Source organism: Catharus ustulatus, chromosome 20 (genome assembly GCF_009819885.2).
Source record: "Catharus ustulatus isolate bCatUst1 chromosome 20, bCatUst1.pri.v2, whole genome shotgun sequence".
Lineage (NCBI taxonomy): Eukaryota > Metazoa > Chordata > Aves > Passeriformes > Turdidae > Catharus > Catharus ustulatus.
In genome coordinates this window covers 9,602,203-9,624,860 of record NC_046240.1, presented here as the reverse complement: position 1 = coordinate 9,624,860, position 22,658 = coordinate 9,602,203, and the positions used below count along the sequence as shown (strand labels likewise).

The following is a 22,658-nucleotide window of genomic DNA, read 5'->3' as shown; positions in this document are numbered from 1 at the left end:
CCAATTTCTGTATCTTAAACAGAGGGCAATGACACTTCCCTGTGCCCCATGTGTCCCCTGTGTCCCCCTTCCCCTCCCCACTGTCCAGACAATTCAGCAAGACAAGCCAGTCTGCTGGTGACTCTCACAAATGTGTTCTGTCCATTGGTTTTTACTTTCCCACATTTTTATATTTAAGACAGGAATCATTACATTAAAAAAAAAAAAAGCCTTGAAGTGATGACTTCTGTCATTTCATTTTGTGATCAGGATTCTTCCAAACTCAGAACAGCCTCTGACAATCAATCCAGCTCTCTGCTTTCTTCTCACTTTTCCATTGTGTAAGAGGAAAAATCTCCTTATGTGCCCTGACAGAAACAACAGGTAAACTCATCAAAGCACGAGGAGAGTGCAGTGTAAATCCCACTTTCCTTTCTCTAGCATTCCATTAGCAGGGCTGCTCCACTCTGATGTCAGTGCTTCTCCCTGTGGTGGAGGTGCAGATAACCCACTGGATAATCCAAAAAATCAGGATGTGAGGATCCCGGTGTGGAGGCACCGCTGTCTGTGATGATGTGATGATGTGATGTGATGTGGTGCTGGCCCGGCTGTGTGCAGCCTGCTCGGGGCAGCAGATGGCAGCATTTCTTGTCTGTCTGACATCCTAAAGCAGCCAGCACCGGCCCTTCAGTGCTCCACACTTCGTGTATTAAAGCTCCTAAAGGTGGGGATGCAGCCCCTTCCTCCTCCTCCACCTGCTCACTACACTTGGGAAGAGTTACAAAAAAGAGCAAAGCAATGTCTGTGCCACCTCTTCCCACTCCTTCCACAGGAAAATGCAGTTTCCTTGCTCTTAGAAACACTTTCTTTCCTTATTACACATTCACCTTTTGCCTGTTTTTCCCCTGCAAGGCTGTAGTCCCAGAACAGGCTTCTGCTTATCAGGAATTCCAGTGAAGGATATAAAGATATTTAACAGATTTAGCTCTACCAAGCCCTTTTTATTTTCCTGTAGCAAATTTAAAATACCAGACCTATCAGTGGGAGCAAGCTTCATCTGAGATGGGAAGAACTTAGCTGGAATTTAAACTCTGAGCCAGGGAAAAGCCTAAAAGCTCTCAAAAAGTACCAAACCCTTCCCATGTGGAATGGCAGCACACAGGCTGGGAGAGGCCCTTCTGGGCACAGCACTGCTTTTTTCCCAGCTTCTTCACCTCTGTTTCCTCTTTAAGGCTTCAGTACAAACACCCAGGGTGGAGATCACAAACCAACATCCCTCACACCATGTTTTCTGCATGGAAAACATTTCAGATCAAATGGTCACACTCTGGACTGGGTTTAGAGTTAATGACTGAGTTGAGGTTGTTACTGTCAATAGTCACTGCAGTCACAGGATTGTCAGGAAAGGGAGGCCAATTCCTGATATATTCTTCCCAGCAAACACATGCATCAGCACAAGGACTGTCCTTCTGGTGTCTGGCAGAGCTCTCTGCTGGCCTTGCCAGACTATTTTCTCCAGGTGTGACATACACTCAGATCCCAAGAAACATCCTGGGATTTAACTACTACCCTAATTACCTCCTCCCTCCAAAGCTGGATTCCTGAAAAATCACTTCAGCTATTTCTTTGAGACACCAGAGACACCTCATCTCTTTACCAGAAAGACTCAGTTTCCACACAGAGCACCCCAGCTCCTCTTTCACCCCCAGCACCCAACTGAGCACAGATCCTGACATTCCCAAGGGCTTCACCAACACACAGCAGCTTTTCCAGCCCAAGGAGCAGCCTGCCCTGCCCTTACATCCATGGTGGTGACATGGCTGTACCCAGCCTGGGGTAGCAGAGGACAAGAACTCCCTGTTTCCCCCACCTCTGCTGATCAAACAGCCACTGCAGGCAGTGAGCTCAAAGCAGGATTGACCAACATGCTTGCATCAGTCAAGCTGCAAAAATAATTGTGTTACCCAAGTCTCGGGTGCTTTATCAAGGTTTCATTTTAAAACCATGGTGATTACCCAAGCAGCAAACATCCAGCTGTTGCTGTTGCTCAGGAACTGCTTTTTTGAAACACAAGGCACTGGCTTTGTTTGTTGGAGGACTTTGTTTTGTTTTTAAATTTTTTCCTGCTCCACAACTCCACTTCCTGTCTGACATTCCTGTTTCAAAATCAAACTATGCTGATCCACAGGGACAGTTTCAGGACATTCAAAAACAGCTTTTCTATTTCACATTTGGGTTTTATTAGAACTTCCCACTAGGCCCCTTGGAAAAGAAGATGTTTTTTCCCCCAAACATGATATATTTATAATCATTAATTATTCCCCTGCAGTGTCACTCATATGCTTTGAGTCCTAGGGATGATCCACCATCCACCTCCCTCCAAAATGATGTTTTGAAGATGTGTCTTTTCCTACTTCCTCCCCAAAATCAATCATCTTCACTGCTGCAGGCTTCAAAATCCCTCACAGGGGAATATTTCGGGCACTCCAAGGCCCCCATGTGCCGAGGGGGATTAATCCAGGCAGATATATGTGTCCACATGGAATCTGCCTCACAGAGATGGTATTGCATGTGGCTCTTTTTCCAGAAGTCCTGTGGTGCACATCAAGTGATCTGGGGCCAATGACTTCAGCACTCACATGAGGATTACTCATCTAATTAAGGGGTTTGCAGGCTCTGCCCCGGCCTTTCTGTCATTGCACTCCTGGAATATCTGTCATTTAGAGCCTGGCTCGGGGGGTTGTTTTCCTTTGTGTTTTCCCCAGTAGATTTGACCCCCCCATGGCAGCAGCAGTGGCGTTAAGCACAGGAATGATGCACAAATACCGTCAGGTTTAGGATGTCAGTGCTATAAGGGGGTAAAAACAACTCTCCAAAGCACTGTTTGGCCAAGGAAGTGGAGAGGCGGACTGACTCTTTTCCGGTCAGCGGTGTCAGCACCACCTTTCCCCGCCCCATCCCCTCGCTCACACCGTCCCCACGGCCACCGCCGGCCCCTCCAGCAGCCCGATGTCGCCGTGTCCCCCTCGCAGCACCGCTCCCACCGCGCTGCCCCAGCCGCGCTCCCAACATCTGCCCGCGCCCGTCTGATGCAACCACAACATCACCACGTGGCCACGCGCAGCTGTTCCGCGCCGCCAGCCAATGGGAGACGGTTCCGCCGCTCGGGGGGCGGGCCCGCCCCGCCTGCTCCTCACCCGATAGGTCACTCCGCGCGTCCATCAGCGGCGAGACAGCCAATGGGCGGCGGCACCGCCCGTGCGGCGGCGGAGCGGGGCCGGGGCGGGCGCGGGGGCCGCAGCGGCCGAGGCGCCGCGCCCGCTCCATGGAGGCCGCGGCCGAGGCCCCGGGGGCGCCCGCGGCGCTCAGCTGCTTCTCCTACAACCAGGACTGCACGTAAGCGGGGCGGCCGCCGCGGGGCGGGGGGTGACGGCGGCCGGGCCGCGCCGGGCGGGGTTGGTCCGGCCCCGCGGCCCGGAGCGGGGCGGGTCCCAGCGCCCCCGGGGCGCCGCAGCTCCCGCAGGGCTGGCCCCGGTGGAGCGCCCTTCACACAGCCGGGCCGTGCTCGGGCTGCTCCGCCCGCTGCCGGTGACACCCGGCCAGGCCCGGCAGGGGCAGAATTGGGAGCGGTGGCCGCGATTCCCTCCCCCGCAGCTCGGGAGGCGCTCGGCCGTGCTGGGGCAGAGCGTTCCCGCAGCGCTTTGTGTGCCAGCGCTGTGTGCCCGCTTGGGAGGTGCCGGCGTTGCCCAGGGCCACCAGAACCCTCCTGGAGGCTGTGCCAGCTCGGGATGACAGCCGCGTTCCTCCAGCCTCGCTCCCTCCGTAACCTGTGCTTTTACCGGTCCCAAGCGGGACAACAAAACCCCCCCCAAGCAGAGCCACACACGGATGTGGCAGCCCAGGATCGGGATCGAGATAAGAATCGGAGCTATCAGCTCAGTCACACCTGGAAGTGCCCTTTCCTTTGCATTGGTGTGCCCGAACAAAGGGCGCTTTGAGGGATGTGGATGTGCTGCTGACGTGAACCTGCTGCTCGCTGCCACCAGCACAAACCTGTGCCTTGCTGTTGTGGCTGGCTGCTAATTTAAGACCTAGATCTTGCTGCTTGCTGCATCTGGAACTGGGCAGAGACAGTGCTTGACTGCTCACTGCTCTTAACAGTGAGAGCAAAGCCCGGATAAGTCACTGTCAGACAGGTGGATCACTGAGGAAACAGCCCCTCTGTGTCCTGCCTGCCTCTCCCAGGCACAGCTGGACCTGTTGGCTCCTCCAGCAGCCACAGGAACAGAGGAGAGGATGAGTTTGCTCCCTTGTCTTCTGTAGGCTGCAACAGCCTGAGATGGAAAAGTGAATTCCTGAGTTTGTTACTCTGTGTTATTTAGGTTGGACACTGAAGTTCTGCCTTCACACACCGCTGTGCCAGGAACTACTCGTTTCCTCTATGTCAGGGTTTAACCCCAGCCAGCTCCTCACTCAGTCAGGTGGAAAGAGAACCAAAATGGTAAAAGTGAGAAAGTGTACAGGCTGAGATAGAGGCTGTTTAATAATTAAAGCAAAAGCCACACATGCAAGCAAAGCAGAACAAGGAATTCATTCCCCACTTCCCATGGCAGGCAGGGGCTCAGCCATCCCTGGGACAGCAGGCAGGACAAAGGCCATCACTCCAAATGTCCTCCCCTTCCTCCCTCTTCATCCCCTGAGCCTGACACTGCAGGGCCTGGGATGTCCCTGGGGTCAGCTGGGGTCAGCTGTCCTGGCTGTGTCCCTTCCCAGCTCCTTGTGCCCCCCCAGCCGCCTCACTGGAGGGGTGAGGAGCAGAAAAAGCCTTGACTGTGCAAGCAGAGCTCAGCAATAACAAAAACATCCCCAGGTTATCAACCCTGTGTTCAGCACAAAGCCCAACACAGCCCCATAAACCTAATGTGGCAAAAAATCCCCATCCCAGTCAAAACCAGTACACCATCCCTGCAGGGACTCTTGTCACCTGGAGGGCTTCAGCTCTGACCCAGCAGGTTTTTGCTTTGTCTTTGCAGCTCCCTGGCAATTGGAACCACAACTGGATACAGACTTTTCTCCTTAAGTTCTGTGGAGCAACTGGACCAGGTCCATGAAAGCAGTAAGTCTCCTTTTACCCTGGGGAGGAATATTGACCAGCAGTACCTTAAATTTGTGGGAGTCCTTCACCTTTGTTAGAGCCCAGCTTCTCTTGCACTGCTGCCACCCTGACAGCAGCAGTTTGTGCTGCAGCCCAGCATTCAGAGGCAGTTTCCCACTGGAATGTTTCAGGTACATGGGCAGCAGCCCTCAGGCTTCCAGCACAGCTGCTGGATAACTCCCAGGCTTTTAATCCAGTGTGGTATTTACAAGCAAGATGTTTTTAACAGGTTTTCCATGTAAAGAAGGTCATTCCCAGCAGGCTGCAGCTCTTAGCTGTGCTCACAGCAGCATGCAGCACACACTGAGCAGCCCAAAACAAGCCTGGCCTCATGGAGCAGGGACTCCAGGCTGCTGCAGGCCAGAAGTGCTTCAGCTGAAGATAACACTTCCCAGCTGGATGTGTTCTCCAGTGGCTGCAGAAGGAGCCTCAGCAGTCAGACACAGCTGCCTCATCTGGAGCAGGGTCCAGGCTCCTTTCCCAAAGTCAGGCAGAGGGAAACAGGTCCCTGCTTGGTGACACTCAGGGTGATGGGCTGAGGCACAACCAGTCCCACACAGTCCAGAACCATTGCCCTGGTGCCTTCTCCACAGAGCAGGAATCATCCCAAACACAGGCACTGCAAAACACAGCAGCCACTGTTTGCATCCCCAGGGAGGCTGGGAGAAACCAGACACCACACAGAAGAAACACCAAACCACAATCAGCTCCTGCCTTCCCTCAATAAACCCCTCACATTCCCCAGGAAACTCCCTGACCAAAGTGAGGAGCTCCTCCCTTTATATCCCTTTTCCAATGAGCTGGTGCAGCTGGAGGGCTGAGGATTAACTTCTGCTGGGCCCTGCCCTGGAGAGAGAGCCACAGCAGCACTAAGAGAACTGGCTCCATTTCTGCCTTCAGGGGAAAGGTTCTTCAATCCCTTCCTGCTCTGACCTAATTGCTTTGTGCCAGGCATGAGAAAAATTTCACAAAATGATGTTGGACACCTTAGCTCAGAGCCTCCCACCCCACTCCCCTTTGAGCTGAGTCTTGCTGCTGCAGCCAGCCCGAGCTGAAGGCTCTGCCTTGCTCTCCTTGTGTGCCCAGATGAAATCCCAGATGTTTACATCGTGGAGCGTCTGTTCTCCAGCAGCCTTGTGGTTGTGGTCAGCCATGCCAGGCCACAGCAAATGAATGTCTACCACTTCAAGAAAGGGACAGAGATCTGCAACTACAGCTATGCCACTAAAATCCTGTCCATCCGGCTGAACCGGCAGGTGAGAGGGGTTATCCCCGGTTATCCCACTCTGCCTCTTTGCTGCTTTTGACTGCAAAGGGGAGGTTTGCAGGGAGGCTGGGAGTGGGATTGGAGGGGTGGGTGCCTGTGCTCTCCTCCCAGCCCCACATGAGAGGCCTGTGGCAGGAGCTGCAAGGCTGTGGTATCACCTGGACCATGGTTCCTGCAGGAAAACGAAGCCAAAGCCTTGTTTTGGTGGCAGTTACACAAAAGCTTTTTGTCATCTCCCTCCTTGCCTGTTCAGGACACAGCTCTGCCAAAAAAACACCTTTTCATGTTCCTCCCTCCCTTGGATTCCACATCCTGAGTTCAGACCCACCTCTGCCATCTTGGTTGCAAATGAGACCTTCAAAGCTGGGTACAAAAACCCAGGAGTAACTTGAACTCTGTGAATAAGGCAAAAAGCTGCTTTCCAAGTACTGCTAGCAGCCTTGTTTTGGTTTTAAAGGTACAAAACCCACTCAGGCCACTTACAATGAGTGTTTAAGAGTGTGACACAACCTCATGCAGCACTGAGCTCTTTTGGAGGAGTTTAAGTCATCTTTTTGTCCATAATTATTTTCCAAGTATATGCCCTAAGAAGCAGAGGACATTTTACAATGAAGAAATAAGCAGTCTGGGTAATTGTATATAATCAGCCTCTCCTCAGTTAGCAACAGTGAGACCTGCAGTGAGGCTCTCTGGGCTGAGCTTCCAGTAAAGCTGTCTTTGACCAGGACAATTGTACTACAATTAAATCTGTCCTAAATTGATTTTTTTCACTTAAGCTTACAGTGAAACTGGCAAAAGAGAGACTTCCTTTGAATTGCAGATAGATGTGTGTGTAAAAATAAACTGGGAGGTTCTGCTGAGCAGCTGTAGGAGATGGGTGTGAATAAAGTAAGTTCAGGCTGCTCCCCATGTGCTGCTCTGGAGCTGCCTGAAGGTGATGCACAGTCCCAGCCTTGCATCCACATTTTTTGGCTGCTTTCTGAGCTGGGGATCAAATCCTGGGCTGAGCTCATCCTCTGGCTGTGCCACAGGCACACCTGGAGGGATTTGAAGATGCTACAGATGTTTAGAAACACAGAATCATGAAGTCATTTAGGTTGGAAAAGACCAATAAGAGCATCAAGTCCAACCATTCCCCAGCACTGCCAAAGCCACCACTAAACCCTGCTCCAAAGTGCCACATCCACACTTTTTAAAAATCCTTCCAGGGATAGTGACCCCACCACTGCCATGAACAGTCTGTTCAATGCTTAATAACCCTTTTCACAAAGAACTTTTTCCTCAAGTCCCATCCAAACCTTCCCAATTTGAGTAGCTAGAAGAGAAATCATTATTTCAGTCTACAATCAGGATTTAAACTGGTGGCCATCAGATTCTGCATGTGACATTTGAATTCTTGCCTGAGCTTCTGTAGGAAAGCTGCACTCTGTTGGAAGTTCACAGAAGGACAAATCCCAGACAAGGCATTAACTCAGGAAAGTGGTGACAAATTAACCAGGAACAGGTCTCAAAGAAAAGGTGCATGTTTCAATCTGATCTCTCTGTGAAAAAGTCCTCATTGTGCAAACAAGCAAACCCCTCAGTTGTTATTGTGGGAATTCTTAGTTCCAAGTTCCCTGATAACTCTCAAGTGTGTGAAGATAAATCCTGATTTGTCCCAAAGTGAGGAGTCAGGCTGTGCTCTGGGACTGCTGGGAAGCTCCTGGGTTTCCACTCACTGCTGAAACCCTGCTGAGCTCTCTGGAGAGGTCTGAGATGTTCGTCTGACTGTGTCCAAACCCATTTCAGCCCTCAAACACAGCTCAGTTATCTGACCTGATCCATTCAAACTCCAGAAGGAGCTGGTGAGCAGCAGCATTTTGGGCAATTAGCAGTGTAGCATTCACAGCACCTTCTCTGAGGCTCTGTCTGTGTGCACAGTGAGGATAAACCCCATCCCACTGACCCTCACATGGCCACAGGGCTGCATGGAGGCCAGGAGGGGTGAACCAGCCCTCTCCACTCCTGCTGAGCTTGTCCTGACCTCTTCTGCTTCTTCACCTCCCAAACTTTCCTGGATTTTGTCCCTGTGGGTGCCAGCATCTCTGCCATCATCTGGAAACCTCCCTTCACCTGGACATCAAGAGCAGCCCGTTCTGGGAAAGCACATGGTGGCTTTGCCCAAATCAGCTGTATAAATATTTCTCTGCTTGCAAGTGGATGGCTCTTACTGTAGAAAAGGCAAAGTCTTCCTGGAAATGCAAAATGGCTCTGACACAGCCCCAGATGCTGTGGTTAGCAGGAATAGAAGTGGGAAAGAGTTTGATCTGAGAGTAATGGTGGAGCAAGGCAGAGATTTTTTAATGTGGGTGTTTCAAGTTAGTGACTAAGCTCCACATTTAGATACTAAATAAGTGGCCTCATTTCTGAAGAGGTGGAGGCTTCCTGGACATGGATTCGGGTGCTCCAACTTCAGGATGGATGGGGTCTGGGCTTGGGCTTTTATTGGGATGTTTTTAGTTCTTCTGGACTCTTGGCACTAAGGGAGGTGAAGCTGTGCACTTGCTGGACTTACAGGGCTCAGCCCTTCAGCCAGACCCAAAGCCTGGTCCCAAAAAAAGCCTCGTGGTGACATGAAGGGATGTGAGACACAAAGCTGAGTGGCCACAGAGATGGTGGCCCAGGGCTGAGGTTACAGCATCAGGCTTCCCTCTCTGCCTTGCCTCCCTGTGGCTGGGTAGATGTTCCTGACAGGGTCAGCAGAACAGGTACAAGCACCTGAGCTGGGAATTCCCAGCCCCTCAGCCAAGGGATGTCCCTGAACAAATGTCTCAGCTCTGTGTTTATGCAGTTCTGCAGGGCACATAAAGCAGAGACCAAATGGGAAAAGAAACATGAATGTGCTGGGCAGAGGCATTAAGTTCAGCAGCAGTGGCAGACCCAGCACCCCCTGTTGTGTCCCAGATCAGGAAGAGGTCAGGGCAAAGGGCCTGTATTCCCATCTGGAGGCACACTGCATTGCAGCCTCTCTGCTGCCAGGTCTTTGTGATCCAAAAGTTGTTTTGAACTGCAAAGAAAAGCTGGGGTAGTGATAGATGGCAGTCAAGGCCTGTGGTGGGGTCCTCCTGTTCCTGGGCATGTGGAAGATGTAGAGGAGCAGAGAAGTCATGATGTTTTGTCTTCTCTCTAAAGCAAGAGCAGATGCAAAAACCCTCAAAACAAGAGTTGTACAAACCCAAATGTGAGAGGGGATGGAGGAGCAGGGTGTGGGAAATTCCTGATGAGTCTGTGAGACAGCAAAGGTTTGGGTTTGGGAAGTGTGGGAGCAGCAGCCAGAGGCACTGCTGTGGGGTTCTGTGCATGTGCCCTGTGTCCTTGCAGAGGCTGGTGGTCTGCCTGGAAGAGTCCATTTACATCCATAACATCAAGGACATGAAGCTTTTGAAGACTATTATGGATACACCTCCCAACACAACAGGTGAGTGTGGGAGAACTGTGTGAGCTCTGTAGAGCCCCAGCTTTGTGTTAGAATTTAAACCAGCCTTCCAACTCAGCTTATCCTGTGATTCTCCCAAGCCTGCCTGACTGCTCCATGCATTTCTGACTTCTCAGGGCTGGATTAGGATACACAGGCCACAGGCTGAATCACTGAATCCAGCTCCTTGTCCTGCACAGCACCATCCCAGCAATCCCACCCTGTGCCCAGAGTATTGTCCAAACTCTCCTTGAGCTCTGTCAGGCCTGGTGCTGTGACCTGAGCAAAATCCTGCTCTGTGCAGAGCAGAGGCACCAAAGGAGAGCAGAGATGGGCAGAAGGGTCTGCCTTCCCCTTGGGGTCAGCTCCCAAGTGATCACTGGGACAGAGCACACAGCACCAGCCCCTGCCAGGAAGCTGCCGCCTGATATTGTTCCATGCAGGCAGGGGCAGGGCAGGTGGCTGCAGCACAGATCCTGTGTGTGTGGCACAGGGTGAATCTGGCTTTCCTGCTGCTGGGAGAGGAGCTATATTTAGCAGCAGAGAGGGAAGCTTGGCTGGGTGCCTGCGTGCTGTGCTGTCCTGCTCAGCACAGCATCCTTTCATGGCTGGGTGCTTGGGAAGCTGCTGATGTGCTCACGCTTGGCCTCGGGGCTTTCAAGGGATGCTCTTCCAGCAGCTCCCCTGACCTACTTCAGGTCTCACCAGATGGGCTCTCTGTGTGGATTAAACATGCTAAATGCTGTAAATATAATTAAAGTTTAAAACCTTCCTGAGAGGACCCGGCAGCAGGATGGGCAGGGATACCCAGGCCTGGAGCTGTTCTGCAGAGGGGTTGGAGGATCAGGTCATGGTTTAAGAGCAGCAGCAATCAGCCAGGGCAGGACTGGCATGCTGCAGATCACAGGCTTCATATGGACTTAGTGTTTTAAACCCCTTTTACTGTAGCAGCTGTCATTGAAATGAGCTGAGTGACAAGTGCAGTGCCCCTGTTGTCCCTGGGCCATCTGCTTTAGTCCCAAATTTGACCCCAAGGACAGTGTGTCCAGTAGGTCAGGGCAGTCCAGCCTCACTGGAGCACAGGGAAAATGTGCCACCCCCCTAAAGTGTGTGCCCTGGGCATAGGCAGGACCAGGACTTGCTGTAGCCACACTGGCCAGTCACAGGGAGAGCTCTGGCTGTTCCTGGCCAGCACCTGGCTCCTGGATCCAGCCTCCTCCACGTAGGAGAGGAAAATGCCCACGGTGTCCAAGACAGTTGTTTTTCATGTGATTCACGTCGGGCAGGATTTGAACCAAGGAGGTCACGGTGCTTGGGGTGATGTGTGTGCTGTGGGGGCACATCCTGGGAATGACTGCAGCTTTGGAAACCACCTCATGGGGTTCCCCTCAAGCCCTGGATGTGCCTGGACCTGCTGGCCTGAGGTCAAGGCTGGGCTTCCTGTACACAGTAGCATTTTTCCATGCTGCCTGAGGAAGCCACCTGTGACGTGGCACTCCAGAGGTGCCACCTGGGCAGTGCCAGCTGCCTCCTCCTGAGCACCACTGCCAGCACCAGCCTCACCATGGCTGGGGGGCTGCTGAGGGCACAGCAGCATCTTCAAAGGCTGCCTGTGGGGCTGTGATCCTTGTTTTTCGTGTGTCCCTGAGGTCAGCCCAGTACACTCACATCTGTGTTTTCCCCTGGCCTGGCTTCCCGGCCGCCTCTCCCGGCCAGAGGAGCGGAGGGAGCGGGTGACTCACCCCGGGCTCAGAGCTCGCTTTGTTCAGCTCCAGCCTTCCCTGATCCCCTCTGAAAGGGCTCTGCTGATCCCCCCGTGCTGCCTGGGCCGGGGGATCACCATCCAGAGAAGGCAGGATGCTCATCACACACCATTCTCTGAGCTATCTTTGCCTTCCTCCCGCCCTCCCTGTTTAATTGATTTTTAATTGCCGTGCTCCTCGTGCTCCTCGTGCCTGTCCCGTGCGCCACGCCTGGCACGGTGTGCTCCCCTCTGGATGGATGGCCACGGATCCCTGGGGCCTCTGGCTGATCCTGCAGCTCCTGGCTCCGCTGCGCTCGCTTTGTTTGGTTACAAACAATGACCTAAAACGAGAGCTCCGGCCGATGCTTCCCTGCTGCTGCTGGGCGGGGGCCAGGGCCGTGTCCTGACACGGGGCTCGCACGGCACGGCACGGCACAGCACAGCACGGCACGTCCGAGCCCTACGTGCGCTGTGTGGCTGTCCTGCCGTGTCCCCACTGCCTTTAACCCCGCGGTTTCCTCCTCCCCATGCTCGCTGGGACCCCCGCCGGGGGTCAGGAAGCTCAGGCCGTGCTGGAGGCTCGAGGCGCGTTCGGAGCGCACGGATGTGGGGCAGGAAGCGAGCCAGGCACGTTGTGTGTGTGACAGGATTCACCGGGCTGCATCCTCAGCCAGCAGCGGCAGGAAGGGATGCTCCTTCCCGAGGTCACCTGGGGGACAGGCGGGTGGATGTACCCACACACGTATCCATCCATCCCTGTCTCATCCTGTAATTCCTGCCTGCTTGAAAGGAGCGTTTGGGAACCTTTGGCACGAAACCATGTGGCTCTTACGGGGAAGAATTCCCTCCGTGCTTAACATTTCACTGTGTTCTATTTGCTTGTCAGCCGGAAACTCCCCGCACAGCTGGCGCATTTCCTTTGTCTTTCTGTGCTTCCCTTTTCCATTCAGAGCAGAAGGAAGTGGCACTGCCTTCAGCCAGGCTGCACCCACGCTGGGCTGCTCTGAGCTTCCAACCCGGCACCTACACCCTGTGCACATCTGGATGTGTCCAGATGTGGCTGGACAGGAGAGCAGTCAGCCCTCGGGGCCACGTTTCCTTTGCTGTTTCGTGCACCTATTGCTGCCTTCTCCAGGGAGATAATTGAGGGGGAAGCCCAGGGTTCCTTGTGCTGGGGGAAACCCAGGGTTCCTTGTGCCGGGGGAGCGGAGGGTGGCAGGGCAGAGCCGCCGTTCTGTCCCGCACCAGCAGATGTCCCCACGGCCGAGGTGTTCCAGCAGTCCCAGGATGAGCCAGAGCCTGAACCCCTGCCTGCCCCGTGCTGTCCCCCCCTCACTCACAGCCTCAGCCGTGTCCCTGTCCCCCTGCCAGGTCTGTGTGCTCTCTCCATCAACCACGCCAACTCCTACTTGGCTTATCCCGGCAGCGCGACCAGCGGAGAGATCGCGCTTTACGACGGAAATACTTTGGTAAGTGCGAAGCTCAGCCTTTGGATACCGGCAGGGGCTGAAAACAAACAGAGCCACAGCAAAGCCAACGGGGCCCTTGGGAAGGATGAATAAATCCACTCCACCGAGCTGCAGTGCGAGGGAATTGCCTGGGAGGCACATCTCCACGTATCCCCCGTGCTTGGAGCAGACAGCTCTGAGATCAGGACGTGCATGTCCCAGCACAGGATATTCAGGGAAACGTGACCCACTGCCCTGCAGCCCCAGGGCCACTGCCAGGCTGACGCTGGGGTTGCAGTGGGAGCGTCAGCAGCGTGTCCCATGGGAATGATGTGAGCAGCGTGGGTCAGAGGGGCTGGAGCTGCTCCTGGAGCAGCCGCTCTGCCACACCGTGGGCTGGAAGGGATGCCGGACCCAAAGTCACAGAGAGGGCAAAGTGTCCAAAGTCCCCTTAGGAAATCTGTCCCTGGCTGGATGCAGGGCCACGATTATCTGCTGTTTATGCCAGGGCTTTGGGTTACATAAGGCTGGTGGCTCCGTACGTGCAGCGAGAGCTGAGGATCTGCAGCAGGGGAGGAGCAGAGCACAGGGAAAATGCTGCTGCTGTAAGAGGTGCTGCGAGGGCTGGGGCTCCCTGCAGGTACCAGGGTGGTGTCGCTGCAGCAGGACTTGCTGTGCAGCACACAGAATTGCAGGGAAGCCAGCTCTCATCCTGACAGAGAAGGGCCAGACACAATCCTGAACCCTGGAGAGGCAGGGAGGAGCTGAGGTTCTCTGCCCCTGAGGTGAGCTTTCTGTAATCACTGTGGCCCTAATAGGTGGGGAATGAGCTCAAGGCAGGGCAGAGATAAACTGCTGAGGATGTTAAGGGATAGCATCAGCACGTGGTGATCCTGTGAATCCTTATCAGCAGGTGTGGATAGGGTGCGAGGCAGGCACGCCCTGCCCTCACACAGTGCAGCGTGTCCCTTTGTCCCCACAGTCCAGGGAGCAGTGTGTCCCTTTGTCCCACAGTCCAAGAAGCAGTGTGTCCCTTTGCACTCATGTTCCCTTGTGCCCTACAGAAAACAGCCTGCACCATTCCTGCCCACGATGGGCCTCTGGCTGCTCTCGCCTTCAACTCCACCGGCTCCAAGTTGGCCAGTGCTTCTGAAAAAGTGAGTGAGTGTGGCTGAAAATACCTTCCCTCTGCCCAGGGCTGCATCAGCACCCCTGAGCTGCCCTTCTTAAACACAGCCAGCACAGAAGGGCCACTGACTGGTCAGTGTACTGGGATCAGATTGAGCCCAGCTGGCAAACAGGAGGAGTCCTTGCACATCCTGAGTCTCCTGGGTGTGTCAGGGAAAGGGCTCGGGCTCCTTGGCCTGCTCCTACGTGATATTTCCATTTGCATTTTTTGCAGGGCACTGTCATTCGTGTATTTTCCATTCCTGGGGGGCAAAAACTCTATGAATTCCGGCGAGGGATGAAAAGGTCAGTTCATTCTTCTGGCAGTGACACACAGGGCTCCCAGAGCTGAAATGTAAACACAGGGACGCAGGGCAACGTCAGATCCTGGTGGCTTTGGCATCTTTTGCAGAAGGAAAACAAGAGCAAATGTATCAGCTCAAAATGTCACTGTGCCAGGCTGTGCCCAGCTCATTGATTCCCTTCAGTGTGTCACAGAACAGGGAAGGAACAGACGTGGAGTCACTCCATTTACTCTGTCCTTTCTTTTTTCTTACTTGAAATAATGAAGTCCCCAAAATTGTCAGAGACCTCATTCTTGCAGGAGATGCTGTTTGTATCCCACTGTTCAGCACTTTGGATATCCTTCCTGGTCTCTGCAGCACCAGAAGCTGCAGTGAGGCTGGCACAGATGTTCCCTCCACAGGCAGCTCTGTCAGCAAGGACATTTCCACCTCTCTGGCTGGTTGTCACTAGCTCGAGGCTACTCCCAGCCCTGCTGAGCAAAGGGATTAGGGAATTGCTCATCAGTGAGCCCACAGGCTCAGCAGCAGCTGTGCAGGGTGATCCTCACTGTGGATGGATCTCCTTCCTGTCCGTCCACTCCTGTGTGAGCCAAACCCAGCAGCTCCCCTTGAATGATTGCTGTGGAGTGACCAGTCCTGTCCTTGTTTGGCTCTAGGTATGTGAACATCAGCTCCCTGGTGTTCAGCATGGATTCCCAGTTCCTCTGTGCTTCCAGCAACACAGAGACCGTGCACATCTTCAAACTGGAGCATCTCACAGACAGGTGAGGGGTTAGCCTGGCTGAACCTGCCTGCCCCAGCGCTGTCTCTGCTTCAGAGGTCTGTGTTTGCAGACCAGGTCCTCACCACGTACTCTCCATGAGCAATACCAGCTGCAAAGTGTCTTTGTGTCCTGAGGGCCCTCTCCTTGAAAAAGCCACTGCACCCCTGCTGTCAGGCTCTCCAGGTCTCTCTGGCTTTATTAGTGTCCCCTGCCTTCTCCAGCCAGGCTGGTACACAATGTACAGGTGCTCCAAAAACCCTTCACCCATGTGGGATCAGGTCTGCTCTGATTTCTGTCACGCTGATCATGGTAACCCCTCTGACTCTGCTTTGTGACCCCCTCAGCCGGCCAGAGGAGCCTCCAACCTGGAGTGGTTACATGGGAAAGATGTTCCAGGCTGCTACCAACTACCTCCCTGCCCAGGTGTCAGGCATGATGAGCCAGGACCGAGCCTTTGCCACCGTGCGGCTGAACATCTCCGGCCAGAGGAACATCTGTGCTCTCTCCACGTACGTACTGACCCTGCTGACCTCTGCCCCCGGGCCAGGCCAGCCTTATCTCGTCCTCCTGCCTGCAGAGCACGTGGTGTGGGTGCTGCTGTGTCTGTGTGTGGGAGTGTTTTGGCCTCAGGATGCTTTTCCCAGCAGGATTCAGAAGCTGCCTCGGCTGTTGGTGACGACATCGGATGGACATCTCTACATCTATAACCTGGACCCGCAGGATGGAGGGGAGTGTGTCTTAATTAAAAATCACAGGTAACTCTGCCTCCACCCACACCTCATACAGAGGCTGATCTTTGAGAAAATGAAGGGAAATCTCACCTGGCAGCACAAAATGGAGCTGTAGGAACAAGAAAGTTAGAACTGAGTTTGTGATTGGAGCTACCTGATATGATAGATGTGGCTGGGAAGCACATCAGGCAGGGACACAGGGCTTCCAGGGACATCCCAGCTTAGACTGGGCAGCTGTGGGACATCCCAGCTTAGACTGGGCAGCTGTGCTTTAGGAGATGGACCAGCAGCAGAGCTCTGACCACTGTGGTGGCAGGAGAGCAGAGCACCTTCTCCAGATTGGAGTGGGTGCTGGAGAGCTGGCTGGAGGTGGGATAGTGTGGAGGGACTCTGTGAGCTTCTGTAAACAAAAGCCCAGGGCCAAAGCAGAGGAATTCCTTCATGGAAGGCCTTGTTGAGCATTGGAAGGGGCTGCCCAGGGAGGTGGTGGGGTCACCATTCTTGGAGTTGTTCAGGGAATGACTGTGAGTGACCCTCAGTGCTCTGGTCTGGGTGACAAGCTGGTGGTGATCAGTCAAACGTTGTGCTCGATGATCTCAGAGGTCTTTTCCAGCCGAAATCATTCTGGGATTCTGTGAGAACAGAGCCTCCCCCGCCGCTGCTCACTCCATATGCAAATCCCATTAAGCACAGAACCCCCCCTCCACCCCCCCCACACATCTGGGCTGCTTGGCTCCAGATGTGAAGCCTTTGGGGTGGGGTGAGATGTAACATGTGCTCCAGGCCGGGAGGTGGCTGCCAGCCAGGAAAGTGCCAGCAGCTTTTGGGAAAGCCACAAAACAAAGGCACTTCAAAGCTGCGCTGTCCAGCGCGCGCCGCCCGCAGCCCCCAGCCTTGTCATGTGGGCTCCTCTGAGCATCAGAGGGCTGAAAAGGGCCCTTGGGTCATGAGTTACATTACATCATACGATATCTCTGCTCAAACTCCGTCCTAAACTAGCCAGGGCTGCTTTTCCCATCTAGTCTGCTCCTGTTGGAAGCCCTTCGGAGCCCCCTCTGTGATTAGAAACACTGTTTGTCTTTGTAACCTAAAGCTTTTGTGGTCAATCTGTTCCCTTCTGTTCCCATGCCAGCATTGTCCTCCAGCCGAAGTGGTGCTTTCCCTATCTCCTTCTTCACCCCCTGCTTTCCTTGTGGAGCACAATGCTCCCCTGTCCACAGCACTGCTGGGGCTGCTGCATGCAGCGATGGGGATGGGTGATGTGCTTCGAGGAGATGTGGATGCGTGGGCTTGTCTTAGCAGGAGCTGGGGAGGAACAGCTGGGATCAAAACTAACTCTTGTCCCCTCTCTTGATCTGTACAATCAGTCTGCTTGGCTCAGGAAAGATGGAGGAGAACAAAGAAAACAACCTTCAGCCTCCAGTACCTCAATCTTATGCAGCAACTGTAGCCAGACAAAGTACAGTGCCTTCAACTTCAACCATGCCAGGTAAGCACCACATCTGCCCTTCCTTGGGCAGAAGCCACAAAACCACCTGGGGCAAAGTGGGACAGTGTCCCACATTCCAAGGGTTCATCCAGGATCCCCATATCTGCACTGCACACTGGGACAGCAGGACTTTGGAGCTTACCTGGTTCATCCCAAGCCACAAAAACAAGGCATGAGTTTTCTGCTGTGCCAAGCTGTGCCCCAGACAGGCCCAAGGCAGAGCAGGAACCACTTTTTGGCAGACAGCAGCCGCTGCCAGGTGGTTTTCAGGAGTTGTAACCACGAGTGTAAAAGTCAGGGCTCACTGTTTTTGTGGTGAGATTGCCTCAGAGTCTCTGAAGCTGGTACACCTTGCACTAAACTGCTGCAGGAAAAGACTGGGTGATTATCATTATATTCCCAAGTGTAAGATCCACAAACAAATGCAGATCTTACTCTGAAATTGGTGCTCAGGTTCATGGCAGGAGGAGGAAAGCTGCTGCCATGGGAGCTGTAGTTCATCCATAATCCATAGTGCCCATGGAGCCACCTTCCTCTTCCTCAGTCCATGAAGCCAGAGGAAGCAGCTCAGTGCTGAAAAGGTGGTGACAGTGCCTGCTGTTGTGTGCAGCCTGCTCCCATCCCTGCTGCAGTAACCCTTGGTGTTCTGGTGCTTTTCCCTGGCCAGGTTACTCGGAGGACGGCGGAGCCCTGCGAGGGGAGGTGATCCCAGAGCACGAGTTTGCGACTGGACCAGTGTGTCTGGACGATGAGAATGAGTTCCCTCCTGTGAGCATTCGGGACCCCTAAACCTGCAGTGCAGCCCTCATGCTGAGAAGGAAGTAGTCCCCTCTCCCAGAAGAGATTCCATTGCCCCCTCCTTGTCCCAGCTCACTGGGAAGCCCAAAATAACTGATGGGTTCTAGGGACAGTGGCAGGAAAATGACACAGCTGGGGATGGGGCAAAAATGGTCAAACCTAAGCAGAGATAGATCTGAACAAACTTGCTGAATGGTGTTCAGATCCAGACCTAACCTTTGTGCCTTGAGCAGATTTCTAATATTACGAGGAACAGTTTTAATTGGAACAATTTAGAAATAAAAACTTCATACTCTGTTGCATTTTCAGTCAGTTGTGTTAGTTCATGGAATGCAACTGGAACATACCTGAACCTCAGCAGTCTCTTCATTTCCAAGGTAACTGAGAAGGAAACTCCTTTTCCAAGTACAAAGATGAAAGGAATAACAGAGTTTTAAACCATTTCATGATTTTTATGTGGCACTTTCTCAGTTACCATTGGAAGGAGCTAGTGGATTTTTCAATCTAACTTCAGCCTGGCAGTGTCTTTCTGGCTCCTTTTGCTATTCCACACTCATTAATTAAGTATCTAACCCCTAATGTTGGTCTGTGCTATGATCTGGTTGTAATCAGTGGTGTCTTCATAGCAGTAATGCAGCAGAATATTGTAATGGATTTCAGGTTGCAGTCTTGGCAGGCTTTAGGAATTCCTTACTTCATTTTTACATATCCTGCTGCTGGAGTTTTGCCTGAAAAGGAGGAAGTACAAACCTTATCCCAGGATTCGTTCCATGTGCTGAACTGACCTCTGTGAGGCACCTTCCTCTGAGCTGAGGCAAAGTGTTGCTTAGATAAAAGGAGGCTTTGAGCCAGCACCACCTAAACCCAGCTCAGCTCACACAGCCCTCAGATGATTTCTTTCCTTACCTGCAGCATTCCCTGGGATGCAGGAATTTCCCAGTTGTCCGACTCCGTTACTCAAGGAGGAGATTTAAAATGTCTCCTCTGTGTACCCACAGAGAAGGTGATGGCCCAGGCCCCTGGAAGGAGCAGCAGGGACAGAGAGAAATCCTTTGTTTCCTTCTGCTAAACCTGCTCTTGAACTCATGGTTTGGGGACAAGCAAATGCCAGCAGGCAGGAATCACGCTGCTCCTGAATGAGGCTTCCTGCTGGGGCTGTGCTGGATGAAAGCAGCCCCAAACCCCTGCTGTACCACAGCAGGTGCTCTATGGAATGAACTTTGATCCCTCCAAATCCTGTCATTAACCTGACAGAGCAGTGACATGTGTATTGTTAGGGAGGAGGTGGTGTGGGAAGGGAAGGTGCTTTCCAAAAATACTCCCTGATAGCAGGGAGCAAATGGAGCTTCCAGATAAAGGCTCTGCTCTTGGGTTTGGGTTTGCCCCTCTCAGTGGGAGCACTCAGGATGTTTGGATGCTCTGGATTTCACTGAACTTGGCTGTTTTCTCAGCACTTGAGATCTGCAGTCTCAGTGAAGGGGCTTTCAGGCATCGGTCACTCCTGTGCAGAGAAGGAGGGAGAGAAAACCTGACCTTATCCAACAAAAATGTTTTGACAGCGTTCAGCTTTGCGGAAACATGGGAAGGGTTTTGTTTGTTTTCCAGTGTGCAACAAAAAGACTTTTAAAAACCTCAAAACTTGTGACAAAATGGAATATTCACCCGCAGCCCACGGTTTGGCTTTGAACTCAGACATGGTTCTGGAGAAACAGCAGTGCTCAAACCCCACAGTTTCTCCCCATTTTGAAACCTCTTGTCTTCCCTTGACCTCAAGCAAGACTTCAGAGGCTCAGCTGTTAAAGACTGAGGAAAACCAGCTTCAGCCTGACATAAAACCTGTCAAACACTGCCTGTTCATTAAGTGGAAGGAGGGACAGATCAGAGAGGAGATGAGGAGCCCAAGGAGGACTCATAAAAAGTGGCCTCACAAGAGGGAACGTGGATGTTGCTGCTGCTGGTGCCAGGATTGCAGAAGGAGGTTAAACCAGTTCAGTGGCAATTCCTGCATGGATAGGGTGGATTAAGCACTCCCAAATCACTGCTGGTCTGGGGCAGGAAGGACTCAGGTGTTACTGAGGGGGACAGGGGGCTGAAGCCATGGGTGCTGTGCTGGGTGTGCAGGGAGGAGGCTGCAGAGCTCTCATCCTGCAGGATCACAAGATTTTATAGGGTGGGACGAGCAAACCCAGCTCTGGCTGCTAAATCGTGGCAGTTTGGGCTGTTTTCTGGTCACCTGCCTGAGCAGCCACCCCTGTCCTGTGGGAGTAGCAGGGAGTGAGGTTTCCAGCGGTGCTGGGAGCTCCTGGAGTGAGTTTTGGGCCAGGCAGGGCACTGCAGTTTTGGGGTAGTGCTGTGAGATTTGGCAAAAGAAACCCTGCAGGATTCTGCAAGGAGCACAGCCTGTGTGCAGCTGGGAGTGCAAGCAGGGGATCTTCCCAAAACTTCTGGCATTCAGTAGGAAGGATGATTTCTTCCAGCAGATTGGTCAGTGCTTCCCAGGCATAGGTGATCCATCCTGCATTTGGCTGCAGGGCCCAGAGGTGAGGTTTTATCAGGAGAGCTATTTCATTCAGTCTAGTGAGACCAATCAGCTCTTCAAAGGCAGCTTCCCCTCGCTGGTAACTCCATCACTTAAAAACCATCTCTGTCCCATTGGTTTTTGGCTGCCCAAAACAGTTTGGGCAGTTTCTTGTGCTGCCAAAGGAGGCTGCTGATTGCAGGAGGGAAAAAATCTGCAACAGGACAGAAATCAGTGCCCTATCGTGGGGTCCACACACCCCTGTGCTGCTCCAGACCACAGATCTTGACACAAGAAACCAGGTTGCAGATGCATCTCTGGCTCTGTGGAGCCATTATTGGCTCCTGGCTGTTTGCTGGATGGTGTTTCCCTCATTCTGTTGCATGGATATGGACACTTAATTATTTTAAATGATTATATTTTAAGAGCTGGCTGGTAGCAGAAGAAAGGCCACAGATGTTCCAGTGAGACTCTGCTTGTAATTGTGTTTCATAGGAGATGAGGGAGTTTGGCAGAACCTGGCTCCTGCCCTTGTAGCTCTTATTGGCATTTTGGGCAGCTGGAGCTTGCAGGATTAAGCCCAGCTTATCAGTACATTATGTGAGGTCCATTGGGAATTGTGCCATGCAGTGTCAATGTTTGTGCCTGGAAACCTGGCCAGTGATGGTCCTGCAGCTCAGGGAGACTGACCTGGAGGAGGAGCTGGCACAGACCCTCTGCAGCAGGAGCTGTGGGCTTCACATCCCTTCCAGGTCAGGTCTGGGCTGCCCAAGCCTCACCCAGGAGCAGGGGCTCATTTCAGCCAGGTCTCTGTGCAGGAGTAGCTGATGGGAGGTGAATCAGGGTCCTGCTGCTGCCTGTTCTTCTCTGCTCCTGCTTTACTCTCTCACTCTGAGGCTTTGCTGGTGTTTAGGCTGGGCTTTCCCTTCCCTAATCCTGTCTAACACATTGGAGATAACTCTGGGATCCATCCAGAGACCCTGGAGTGACACAGGGATGCCCAGCACAAACCTTTCCCCCCAGCCCCACCAGAGCTGAGCTGTTTGGGAGCACTCAGTGAGGCCAGTGCACTTCACCCTCAGGAGCTGCACTCCCCAAAGTGTGGCTGAGCAGAGCAGAGCAGAGCAGAGCCAGGCTTATCACCCAGCCAGATGGTTCCTGTTCCCAGGACTGCAAATTTGGGGAGGGGGGGAGAGCAAATAAATAAACCTCTGAGCAATGTGCCTTTGAATGGAAAGTAAAACATCCCTCCCCCTGCTCCTCCCGACTGGAAGCACTCCCTGGTGCTGGGAAAAGTAAGGCCCCTGTGTTTTGATTTTGGTAGATTATCTTGTGCCGTGGAGGTCAGCCGGGCAAGGCGAAGAGGTCGTGAGGAGAAGCAAAACACACAGCTGCTGGGAGGTGCTCTGGAAAAGCCAGGAGTTTCGAAGAACAGATCTGTGAGTCCCCTCAGATGAGAAAAAAAAATATAAATTAAGGCAGGCCACGGTTTTTTACACCTGGCCCTGTTAGCTCCTGTTTTAATTTGTGTCTGGGTGGGGTGTCAATGTACTGTATGCACATGGCTCTATTTAACAAACTCTATGTTAGAACCACAGTGTAAATGCTAATTTAATCAGATTTGTATGTAACCAGAATTTTATATACCCATTTGTCCCTTTTCTAATTTATGCTGTTTTATGTGTATAAATGTACTTATAGGAAGAGATATTAAACTTATGTCTTTGTACAGTATATACAGACTATTTTAACCCAGGCAAAGTATTTTTGCAGTGATAGTAGAGAAGATGCCATTTGCTATGTTGAAAGACAGAATAAAGTCACAGTCTGTCCCTGGCAA

At 52.8% G+C, this 22,658-nt stretch overlaps 1 protein-coding gene across 1 annotated transcript; it reads left to right on the top strand.

Moving 5' to 3' along the window:
- Positions 1 to 3,246: 3,246 nt before the first annotated feature.
- On the top strand, positions 3,247 to 22,658 carry WIPI1 (WD repeat domain, phosphoinositide interacting 1). The gene is made up of 13 exons (XM_033076409.1): positions 3,247 to 3,375; positions 5,013 to 5,095; positions 6,221 to 6,390; positions 9,762 to 9,858; positions 12,971 to 13,068; positions 14,112 to 14,204; positions 14,450 to 14,520; positions 15,176 to 15,283; positions 15,627 to 15,791; positions 15,930 to 16,037; positions 17,381 to 17,502; positions 18,170 to 18,270; positions 22,143 to 22,658. The coding sequence occupies exons 1-13, from the start codon at positions 3,305 to 3,307 to the stop codon at positions 22,188 to 22,190; spliced, it is 1,335 nt and encodes a 444-aa protein (XP_032932300.1). The 5' UTR covers positions 3,247 to 3,304; the 3' UTR covers positions 22,191 to 22,658.

What these genes read in the sequence shown, in the direction of transcription:
- WIPI1 (XM_033076409.1), top strand. Translation starts at nt 3,305, where the DNA reads ATGGAGGCCGCGGCCGAGGCCCCGGGGGCGCCCGCGGCGCTCAGCTGC. An exon ending in TCCTACAACCAGGACTGCAC is followed by an intron (nt 3,376 to 5,012) that starts GTAAGCGGGGCG and finishes TTGTCTTTGCAG; the next exon opens with CTCCCTGGCAATTGGAACCA. An exon ending in TTCCGGCGAGGGATGAAAAG is followed by an intron (nt 14,521 to 15,175) that starts GTCAGTTCATTC and finishes GTTTGGCTCTAG; the next exon opens with GTATGTGAACATCAGCTCCC.